This window comes from Mesitornis unicolor, unplaced genomic scaffold, assembly GCF_000695765.1.
Source record: "Mesitornis unicolor isolate BGI_N332 unplaced genomic scaffold, ASM69576v1 scaffold27603, whole genome shotgun sequence".
Classification (NCBI taxonomy): Eukaryota; Metazoa; Chordata; class Aves; order Mesitornithiformes; family Mesitornithidae; genus Mesitornis; species Mesitornis unicolor.
In genome coordinates this window covers 10905-22610 of record NW_010175810.1, presented here as the reverse complement: position 1 = coordinate 22610, position 11706 = coordinate 10905, and the positions used below count along the sequence as shown (strand labels likewise).

The window sequence follows — 11706 nt, the reverse complement described above, 5'->3', positions numbered from 1 at the left end:
GGAAGGTAGAATCCTGGTCCAGGTTCACCCCCCCTCACATGAGTTAGCCACAGGAAGATCTTTATGCTTCTGGAAAACCTAGAATCTCATTTTATAATTAAGCTTTTCAAGGAACTTGCTCTATTCAGTCTCTGTGAAATACTGCTCTTTCTGAAACTGTAAATTAATTGGTATCACATAGAGTCACTGTGAAAAAGATCATCTTCAGGACAAAATACTATTTGTTTTGAGAAAGGTGTTTATAAGTAGCTCTTGGCTTTGTCTCAATACTGAAACCAGGTCCCTTTGTATTATTAGATGTACGCAAATGCAATAAATGATTTTAAGTATTTCAGAGACGTCAGTCAGTTTAGCTTTCCCATACAGCATTAATCAATTGTACATAGTTGTGCAGCAAAATAGATACACTCTACATTATTTGACTAAACTGCAGTTTGATTCTTGACTCTTCATTTTTGATCTCCATTACAAAATAAATTGACTTTGCCTACAGTACATTTGGCATAGCACTGTAATCATGCTTCTCCCCAGAGCTGATCACCTGTGGTTGATTATTAATTGTGGGTGGGTGGTTTGTCATGCCATGAGGTTCTTGATTAACGCTAACAGGATTGGTAAGTAGTGAGCATTTTGGTTTCAAAAGTGTAGTAGTGTTGTGCACTGTAATTTATATTTTTACATTGATAACATTAAAGCAGATCCATTCTCCCCAAATTTGTAAAGATAACATGAGTTATCTTTTTGCATTTTTATCTTTTTATCATTTTTGCACTCTTTTCTCCGCTGCAGATCTCTTCTGATGGTTCTGGAGGTCCTGGCTCTCTCTCTTTTTTTGGGATGAAGCTGCAGTGGGGCTTAAGCTGAAGTTGCGGTTGGGGCCGGAAAAGCCCAGCTGGGCAAGGTGCACCACCTGCACCTGGGGCCGTGCTGGTCAGGGTCAGTGCCATAGAGAGAGAAAGGAAATGCCCTGCACCCCCCTTAAATCCATGAATTCACAGGGGCGCTGATTGGCTTGGCCCTGGTCAGAGGTGGGGCTGACAAAGGCAAAGGGGGAGCTTTTCAGGTAGCTTCTTCAAGGGCCATCTCCATAGCCCTTCCCCATTACCAAAGACACAACCAAAAACCCCTCACAGAAAACCCAATATAGGGGGAGCTCTCTTTAACAACTGCTTCACTCCTGCAGCTCAAATGGTTGTAATTTTTTGGTTGTTTTTGGAAGAACAACTTGTGTCATGCTTTGGTCTTACTCTAGTGTGCAGGCTAAGACTCTTTCAAAAAGCTGGAGATTCTGGGCAGACTCTCTGGCATTTGAAGCATTTCCACCCACACTCAGGTAGCATGGAGTTGGACTTCATATGGCAGAAGCATAAAGTTAAAGGTCCATCAGCACCTACTGGTTTGGCAAGCACAACTGGGCAGTGTTGTCTCTACAGGTTCTCTCATTTCTTTTTAGGTTGCTGGTCATCATAGGTAAATGTATCTTCAGGACATATATCTCCTACTGGTTTGGCAAGCACAACTGGGCAGTGCTGTCCCTACAGGATCTCTCATTTCTTTATAGGTTGCTGGTCATCATATATAATATGGTCAGGACATATGTCGTGCGTTCATTTCCTGTGAGCTGACAGGAAGGAATGCATATTCTGTTTGATCTCAAAAGTACTTCCCTTTTCCCTTGCTACTCCATTTCAAAGTAACATTTATTTTATGTAAAAATTGTATTGTGATTCTCGCAGTGTTTTGAAATTAATGCTTCCCACAGAATTGTTTGGATTTTTTTTGTGTTGTTTTTTTGTTGTGGTTTTTTTTCCCCTTTGCCAAGAACTTGCACCTAAAGTTGTTCAGGAGCATGTGTTAAACATAATTTCAATATTTGTTCTGCAGAGGCCATCACCGCGAAGAAGTAACAGCCCCGACAAATTTAAACGTCCCACTCCTCCTCCTTCTCCAAACACGCAGACCCCAGTGCAGCCACCTCCGCCACCACCTCCACCGTCTGTGCAACCTACGGTCCAATCCGCAGCGTCGCAGTCAGCCACTTTTCAACATTCAGTGCATCCCTCCTCTCAGCCTTAGTGCATGTGCTCAGCAGTCTGTGTGTCAGAAGTGGACTCATAACATGGAGCAGTTTACTAAAAGCCAAAGGCTTACTTGGCATATTTGGATTTGACTTATTTGCACTGAGGTTATATAGGCTTCACTGTTAATTGTGTTGTAAACGTTTGTATAAAATGCAGCCAGTGTTGTGGGTCTACAACACTAACTTAACAAAGTTTTCCATCAGTGTTTACTTGAACTACGTGTATGTCCATTCTCTGGCTGGAACATTTGCTACTCTGTTTGGTAATACGGCATTATGTCGTTTTGCTTGGCTCCAAAGCTTCATTTTCCTGGCTTTTAGGTTTGTAAAGTTAAAGGGATACCTTTTTATATTTTTTCATGACGATTTGCAGAAAATTAAAGGCATGATGGGCTATATGACAAATTCTGAAATATTACAGTGTTTACCAAGCTTATAGAAAATCAGCACTACGTTTCAGTCATTTGAAATAACGACTTCTAGTGCAAAAGTGAGTCAGACACCCTGATCAGTGCCCAAGACACATACTCTGTTGTATTACATAGTAAATAAGCTTAATTCAGCACACAAGACGCATCCGTTCTTCTCCTGTTTTAAAAGCACCTCAAGCATATGGTACAGTCTGAATTTTACAGTGAGGGAACTGGCTTGTTGGAGTCTGTGGAATGTACAATTCGTGGACCTTAAGGTTTGATGATTTCGCTTGACATTTACATTAACCTGTAAGCTGCCCATACTGTGTGATCTGTCACGATTAACTTCGGTAAGTGTGGTCCTGCCCACAGGTTACTGATTGCTGATTAAAGTGTGCTCTTTGGTTTTTTTGCTGCAGAAGGCAATGTGATTGTAGAGAACAGCTGATGAGAATTCTTTTCTTGTTAAAATATATTAATTGTGACTCCCCTGAGGCAAAGTTTTACCAGCTTATTCTAAATGATCAAAAGTCTGTTAGAAAATAAGATACAAGATGAGCATATAGGAATATTTTGGCATAACGGCCAAAATGTTGTATTGCTTGGTAGAAACAGAGTACAAGAAAGTAGCACAACGTGGCACTAATGAATGCTTCTTTAGCAGCCTAAGCCGGTACAATGTATAAAGAGATGTATTCTGAATACATTCTTTCCATTCGTTTAGCACAAATAAATTGGTTTCACTTTGCAGTGGAACAAAGTGTCACTTCTTGATATTGACATCCTAGTTATATTTTATCCCCAGGTTCCTGTTGAGTACTGACGATTATATATTATTGATGATTTTAAGTGGTTTACCTCATATATATGGATATGTGGGCCATGGAAAATGACAAGAGAATGTTTATTTTATGAGAATATGTATCTGGCTATAATCAGAGCAGAAGATGAGTAATTTATCTTTTGTTTACAAAAGTTTGTTTGACATGCCTAATGCTTTATTAAGGACATTTTTAAGAAGGAAGTAGAGCATTCTGGTAGTATACTAACACTTGTACATATGTTTTCATGTTTGCCGCTCACCTATTGAGTAAGAATTGCAAACTGAAGATCTCTATAAAATTAGTGCTCTAAATCAAAATAGTAAGTTAAAATAATGTTGTAAAAGGTTCCACTTAGGGCAAAACTAGAACTTCTTCACTGTAGTTATGTAGTTTCAGCTCTGAAATAACTTAGAGAAATGCATATATAGTCTGTTAAACTTCTTAAACCGATACGGGATCAAGTGCATTATCAAATGACATTAGTTGTGGTAGTGACTCTCCAATCAAGTGATTCTCAAGATTTTGGCAGACCTAAAATTTGACCAGTGCTTCCATCTGAAAATAATTGACCATAGCAGATGCTCACCTTTGCATAGAGGAAACTCAGCTGTGAGTGTTGTAATTAAAGAGAGCTCCTGAATCAGTAGTAGGATTGCGTGTGAGAGAATTACAGGCAGTCAGAGGTGGCACTAAGGTCAAGATCGGACTGGTTTAATTTGATGCTTGTCCTTTTGTAAACATAAGACGAATATAAAAAAAACCAACCTCTTTTATAAGTAGAATTCCAAGTATACCACTATTTAAAATGGTGCCCTCCTTCCTGAAGTGCTTTGAGATTCTTGGACATACGGCTCTATAGAATGTGAGCTTATAGTGGTGGTAGTATAAGTGCTGGGGGGGAGGGGAGGGTGGGAAGGGGGAACGCCTTTGACAGTGTTGTTCTGAGATCTTAAAAATGAAAATTGCCTGGAAGAATTGACATTTGAAGCATATTCCAAAACTGAAATTGCATGACCCAAGTTCAGCTGCTGTTATAAAGTGTCTTAGAGAACTCTCCTTACTATTCCAGTGGGACTGTTACCAGAGGAAAGTAAAGAACTGACAAATGTAATTAAATCCTGGGAGCGTAACAAGGCGCCAAGTCGGCCTTAGCCAACTAAGAACGTTGAACAAACATTTGCTTGCAGTCAGAAGTGTTAAATTCTATTTGTAGACTTTTGAATACGATGAGGAATTGTGCACAACCATCTCCTAATAAATGCAAATGGATTTTCAGTTTTCCTTGTGAATTATAGTCATGGATTATGATTCTGCAGCTGTGATTTTGTCAGATCTCCTATAGACTGGAGAAACTCACTTGACGACGAGGTCCAGCTTACGAGGAGGGCTTAGATGCTTGGCTTCGATCTCCGAAGCACCTGGGTGGGTGTCTGCTGTCCTTTTCATTCCTGATGCCTGTCAGTTGCACACTGCATCATCATTAGTTGTATAAGACCACAGAAGCAGTTTTCAGTTACGATGAGCATTTTGTAAGTGTACCCTTTTACAGCTAAAGGGTTTAAAGAAAAATAAAAAATCTTGTAGCTGTTTCAACAGCACTTTCCTCTCTGACAATCAAGCAGCTTTCTTTTTACTTTTTCTCTCAAGGAATCTGGCTTGGACACTGGAGTGCAGCTGATGCTCTATAGAGCATTGAGAGTTTATTTTATCCACTATTTGTTCCAGAGAAGTTCTTTGGAAGAAGAGGTGGGACTGCTCGGAGTTAGTTTTCCAGTTAACAGCCAGATAAGGTGGTTTTAATTGCGTGTACTCCTCTGAGAGCGTATCCCCAAGGGCAGAAAGGACTGTCAGAGTTTTTCAAGAAAGTGTCAGTACTTTTGTATTGGCAATTAATTGCTGTGCTGGAGCTAAACAGAACAGGATTCCTTTCCTGTTAAAATGTTCATTTTCAGGAATCCGTCTGCCTGTGTACTTCAGCTGAATGAAAAATAGAGTCTTGGAAGCAGTGAAACTGAGAAAGCTTCCTGGGGTCTGTGCAAGTTGCACTACCAGCATGAGACAATTTAGGCTCCGTGTATTTTGTTAAATAAGTAAAAACTAATCGCAGAGACAAAATAGCTTTGCATACTTGGTCAATCAAAGAACACAATCTCTCATCCTCGGTATTGATTAATGCTTACTAAGAGGCTGCATCCAGGGACCTTGTTCAAGCCTTGTAGTGCTTTTTCTAATCCTGATGCTTAGTTTTACAAGTGTGAGTTCTAACGCTGTTCAGCTCGTTTTGGTGTTTCCTTTTTTTTGTTTCAGTCATAGCAGGCTATTTCTTTTTGATCCTTGGGAGTCTACAGAGCATGGACTATGCAGAGCATATTTCTTCAGTTCAAGCCATCTCATAAGAAACCAGGTTTATGAGTGTAAGCTATAAAATTATAATACATGCATGTGTTACAACAACCTCCTTCTGGGGAAGGGTCTGTCCTCTTGAGGAGAGAGAAAACAGACCCCTAATTACCAAGTGGACTGTATGCATAGAGACAATCTGGTTTCTTCAGTTCCCTGAGGAGCTGAATTCCTCTCCCAGCCCTTTCTGGATTTGGACCAGAGTTCTTAATATTTAAACTTTTTTTTAAGAAGAGATTCCACATCTCACTGTAGTAAGTACTCAGGATATCCTTCATGTTCCTCTTGGGTAATAACCACTAGTCCCAGTGCAAATAGAGGCTAAGATTCATTGCCACTTTGTGGACTGGAGGAAGTCACTGAATATGCCAGACTGTGGCCTTTATGATGCAGTCAGTTCAAGTGGGAGTGTGTGCTTGTATCATGGTTTTTTTTAATTATTATTTTTAACCAGCTGTTGCTGTTCTTGCATTAATAGTGTGCCCTGAAGAGGAGCTAAAACTGCAGAGTTTGGCACTGCATTAACAAGCAGCTGTTACGTTACGAAGAATAGTGCTTGTTCCTATTCAACTAGTTAGGCTCCAAAGAAAAGTACTACCTCATCTTTAGGTTGGGATGATGTGGCCACAGGATCAGGAGAAGTGGTGTAGGTGTGCTAGGTTTGTTCTGCCTGTGTTACCTGGGTGGGAGTCTGTTCTCACTGGATCTGGGCTCTGGAGGTCATAAAACGTACGGGGAGGAGGAGTAGGGAGTTAAGATGGATTGCTGAGGGCTGAGTTAGAGAAAACTGTGTGTCCCTTGTAGTGAATTGCTGCTCAGAGTGCTCTGGCTGGGCTTGGGAGTTGCCTGTACTAAAGCTACCATTTTTTTCTGTGTGATTTTTTTTTTTCCCCAAAAAGTGCTGTGGTGCAATTCCTTAAGTTCCTGGCATTGGTATCTAATTAAAAAGAAAAAAAAAAAAGCCAAAAAAAGCAATGCCCCTTTCCACATAAATATTGGAAGTAGTCTTCTACATGCAAAGGTGGGTTTTCTCACAATATAAATTAATACTGTATCTATAAACGAAGGTGTTTAGTGGTAAAACCTAAGCTGTCCAAGGCACTTTAGTTTGTGATTGCTGACTTTTGTTTTGGCAGGTGTTTCACATGAAATCTAAGCCTCCTGTGGAGGAAGAAAAAAATCACCTGACAGCTGTAGACTGTTCCTTTCCTGCAGAAATACAGCAGTTTCCTCAAATGCAAGTAAAAATGGGACAAGCATCTCTGAGCTTTTCTGAAGCTTATATTTAATTTCAGTACCTTGGTGATTGCTCTTGTGTATTTAGAGAAACTACAAAGCTTCATTACAGGTTGGTTCCTTGGGTGTCTAGCTGGTTATGTTTTCCTGATCCTAGTGAAGGAAGCCTGTTCAAATTCAGTTCAAATTTATAAATCCAGTGGTGAACAACAGTGGTCAAAGTGCAGATTTGTTGAGCATGAATCCAAGTGATGAATTCAAAAGCATTACACTGTGTTGGTGTGAATTGGAGCTTATCATTGAAAGAACCTGAGATACAAAGAAGTGTTCTTTTTAGCAGGTTATATTTTATTCCTGTATTAGCTGTATTATTGCTTTGTTGTATATCTCAAGGTGTTTACATATATTTGTAATTGTTACGATGTGTCTGTAATCAAGCTCATCTGTGCCTTCATGCAGACTTCCAATAAACACTTGATTTTTTTGTATTTACTTGTATGGAAGACTGTGAGGTGGGTGTATATTTCCTTCTGTCAGTCGTCACTGGGAAAAAGAGGAAGAAAATGAGAGCTAGGAATCTGAGAAACATGCGTGCTTGTCTTTATTTTTGCTGTCTTTGATTCTAATTGAGCCATTTCTGGTATTTTCACTGAAATGAGCTAAGTGGGGAATCTGGGGATTATCCTGTTTGCATAGTAAAGTTTGCATAGGAGATGCTTCTCACTTTGGATTAGGTGAATATTTAAAGTCTAACCATGCGTGCTTGACACCATCAGTGTTGCATCTATCTTGGAAGAATGTAGCTATACTTCTTGAGCTATTATTGTGGGAAAATTCCCGAGTATCTTTCTCCTCCTGAATTAACGTCTATGTTTAACCTTTTACAGCTGCTTTCCAGTGAGAGTTTGGGGTTTTTTTGCCACAGCAAGAACTGCGGTATCTTTTGATCCTAGTAGGCCTGCTTACCTTAAGGGTACTTTCTGATGATTGGGGATTAAGAGAAGAGTTTCATCTTTTTTTCTTTTTTTTCCTTTTGTTCTAAGTTCATAGGGACAGAGATGTGTATTTGTATGAAGTCGTAGGAAAACTCACGTATTTTGAGTCAAAAGCAGTATACAGCAGTACAGCTGCTTTTCTGATCTGATACTAAATTTGAGAGGAAGAGAAGGGAAAAAATGTTTCCTTGCCTGTGTTAAACCTGATTACAGTTAAGTAGTTCTACTATTGATGGATTCAATCACTGTCTAATGGAGATTTGTTTGAGGAATCCATCGTGATTTCTACTGTTTTGCTATCTTTTCTTATTAAATCATTAATCAATTATTATATTTAATAATATTAAAGCATTAGTCAATTTGAATTTAAGGATATCTTTATTTGTAGCGAGTGCTTTCTTGATACTGGGACATCGTATTCACCATCTTTGGTTAGAAACAAAGAGGAAAAAAGCAGACAGTGCACTATAACTGCAGTGTTATAATTGAATTGTCACCTTCAGATTTACAATTGAATTGTAAACGTTATATGCATAAAGATGACGGTACACGTTTGTGAAAATTCTGTGCGTACTTTGTTGTGTCATCCTGTGGGAAATACCTGTTTTGTTACCTTTGTGTTGTATGCATTTGTTCATCACCTGTGTGGCATACTCGATAGCTTTTGTAAGTATCATTTGCTGTCTCTAGCTGTATTGCCAAGATTCTGAGTTTAAATTTTAAAGTCTCAGTAGGACTTACATATGCTTGTCCTTTATTCACTGTCTGTCGTGTTAAACTCAGTGGTTGAATCCACTTGTCTCTGTCTTGCTCAGCTGCTACTCAGGCATACCTCTACCGCATGACCAGTAAAATTCCTGTAGTATGATGGCTGCAAGTTCTTTGACACGAGGCCCTGGAAGTACTTCAGTGAATGCTAATCTAGCTGATCCATGTTATTCTGTCCCTAGAATATGTGCAGTGTTTCTTAAAATGCCTTTATTCTCCCTCCACTGCTGCCAGCGCTGAGCAGTAGCTCTGCCTGTCTCAGTCCGAGTACCGTGCCTGATGCTGGCACAGCCAGTGGGTCTGTGAACTGGATGAGTGAGCTCTGTTGATGTCTGTTTTCGTGCATGCTGTTTGTTTTCTCCCTGATGTTTGCCTGAACAGGAGCAATTACTTGAATACTTTCAGAAGACCACACAAGAAGGGAGAGATGATGCATGTGATTGGTTTAATTTCAGATTGCCTTGTCCAGGTGATCTCAGCTTTAGATGGTTCTTTTGTATTTCTTTTGGTGCTCTTTATAACCCTTTATAAAAAAAAGCAAGTTCCCAGCATTGCAGGAGTTAACTTAGAAAATCTGGTAAACTGCTGAGATCAGGAGAAAGAATGATGTGTCCAAAGCAAGCAGTTTTAATAAGACTAATCCTTCCTCTATGTAAAACTGATGGCTGGCGTGTTGGTCCGTTTCACGTGCTTTTGAGCACATTCCATACCGTTCAGAGTATACGGTATATCCTTCAGCCCAGGAGCAAGAAGAAGTTGAAGTCAGTCCTGCATTTCCCAGGTGAAGACTGGAGGTACGTATAAAGACTGTTAGTTCACTTGGATGCAGAAAACACTAAATTCAAGGACTGGGGAGGCCAGGATGGGAACCTTGCTTTAGGGCCTCAGGGTTCTTCATGAAAGTCAGCTCTGGCTTTTCTCTACTCCTGGTTCTTCATGCTAACCAGTGAACTGGTGCTAATGCATTGGTGACAGATTTTGTGTCCTTTGTTTGATGTGGAGCAAGAGTTGGAGTATTCACCATGAAGAATAAAAAGGGGAAGCGAGATATGACGTGTGTTTGCAGAGTTAGAACAAGATTAGGTCCAAATTCTTTATCTTAGTGAAAATACTGTACAGTATGCCCTGTATTTTTTTTCTTTAGGGCTTGAACAAAATCTGGCGTGATAATTTAGTGAAACCACAACAGCCATCTGTGGGAGTCTCAAGTATCCGTTGTGTGACCATCTCCATCCTTCCTAAGAAGGAGGGAAACACTGATGTGGGATTTAAACTTCCCTTTGTCATTCTAGGGATGAATTTGAGAAATTGCAGGAACCTCACAGAGCAACTGGGTGTAGCCAGCTGCGTTCAGGAATCACACTATGGTGGAGAGCACTTTGATAGCTTGAGATCCCCTTTGTAATACGTTTTGCCCAGTCACAGTGTGGAATGTATTCGTGGGACTGAGCTTCAGAAGTACACCGCTCCTACCTCCTTTCTTCCTCAGTCCCTATAGTCACACTCTGACGTTTCTCCTGTAGCTGAAGGCCCCTCTGATCCAGTGTGGAAAAGCAGTATTGCAAGCTGGGCTCTGCCATTCTGGATCTGAGTGCATTTTGACAGTTGCTGCTGAATGAAGCAGGTTGTAATTCCATAGTGAATCTTAACGTTGTCCTGGCTGTCAGCAGCAAAAAATAAATGGAGAAGAGGTCAATAATGAGTACTTGTATCTTTCTGCCTGGAGATGGGAATTTAAAATCTGCCGTGACCTGTCTTTGTTCATGTTTCCTAAAAACCTTTGTAATTTTTCTCTGGCTCTTCAGCACATGCTGTCTACTTTTGCTTATTCTCTAGCAAGGGAGAGAAGAAAGGTTAGTAATATGAAGTAGTTTGGCACTTCAGCTGAGATTGGTACCATTTTCTTTGGAAAATGTGGATTTGCTAATCTGCATCACCAAATAAGGCGAGTTGTTCTGGATCACTTGTATGAATTTTTGCAGTCATGATAAGAAAAGGATTGGGTAGTTACTTTTTTTTTTTTAAATAACTGTCCTCTAGGTGTTGGTACTCCCCTTTCTGTATACCTGCCTGCACTGGGACAGTTGCACCATGCTTCCTTTCCCCAGGGTAGACTGATGTCCTCAGGACCTTCTGAGCCTTCAAGTGTCTCATGCCCCATAGGGTGGATCCAAAGCTGCGGAGGCCATTGGGAGAGCAGCATACGGGAGCCTTCCTGCACCCTTGTGACTGTGTGTGGAATAAGGTGGGAACTGGAGCACAGGCTGAGGTCACTTTGCAGCTCTCTGCTCTGCAAACAAGTGTACTGTTAGCCCACCCGGTTGGGTACTGTAAGGGTTGGAGCCCCTCCATCCCTCTGGCTTTTGGCAGCTTTCTGTCTCTGCAGAATCTGAAACAGTAGGAATTTGCTGATAAGATGCCAGCTCTTTCCTGTGGGCTGTGCTCTGCCACAGGACACTCTTGCCTGATTACTCTAAAATCTAAGAATAAACCAAAATGCCATAATGGCCAAAGAAAGCACCTGTTGATTTGAAAATGACACTGGACCAAATCCTATATCTAAAAGTGCATCTAATACAGGTGTGTGACACTGGTAAGTGACAGAAGGAGGATATTGGAACGTCATGCTGCCATGATGAGCAGGAGGAGAATAGATGGATGTGGTTTTGTGGAATTTCAGGCTAATAAAGGAGCAGAGAAAAATAGGATTGGTATTCAAATATCTTCTGACTAGCCCTTTCCACTCTGCCTAGCTAGCGCTACAAAACCAACTCTACTGGCTGTGTACTGCCCTAAGATGAGTAACAGTAAGAGAGTTTGTTTTTCTTATGCAGCAGAGCTGGCACCAGAAAGCATGGAGACAAACACCAGTGAGATCAGAGAGCTGGATGAACTCTGGGGAGACTGACTTGCTGGAAAGCTCAGAGCAGCCAGGAGAGTAGAGGACAGTGCCAGAGGGAGCAGTGTGGACTTACCAGTAGGGGAAGGGA

At 40.7% G+C, this 11706-nt stretch overlaps 1 protein-coding gene across 1 annotated transcript in view; it reads left to right on the top strand.

The window, feature by feature from the left end:
* Window positions 1-4589, top strand: part of LOC104538357 (coiled-coil domain-containing protein 6) — an 11871-nt gene extending 7282 nt beyond the window's left edge. Inside the window, exon 4 of the mRNA XM_010181527.1 lies at window positions 1885-4589. Within this exon, the coding sequence (XP_010179829.1) occupies window positions 1885-2076 (192 nt within the window). The 3' untranslated portion in view covers window positions 2077-4589. The remainder of the gene's footprint in view (window positions 1-1884) is intronic.
* The last annotated feature ends 7117 nt before the right edge of the window (window positions 4590-11706 follow it).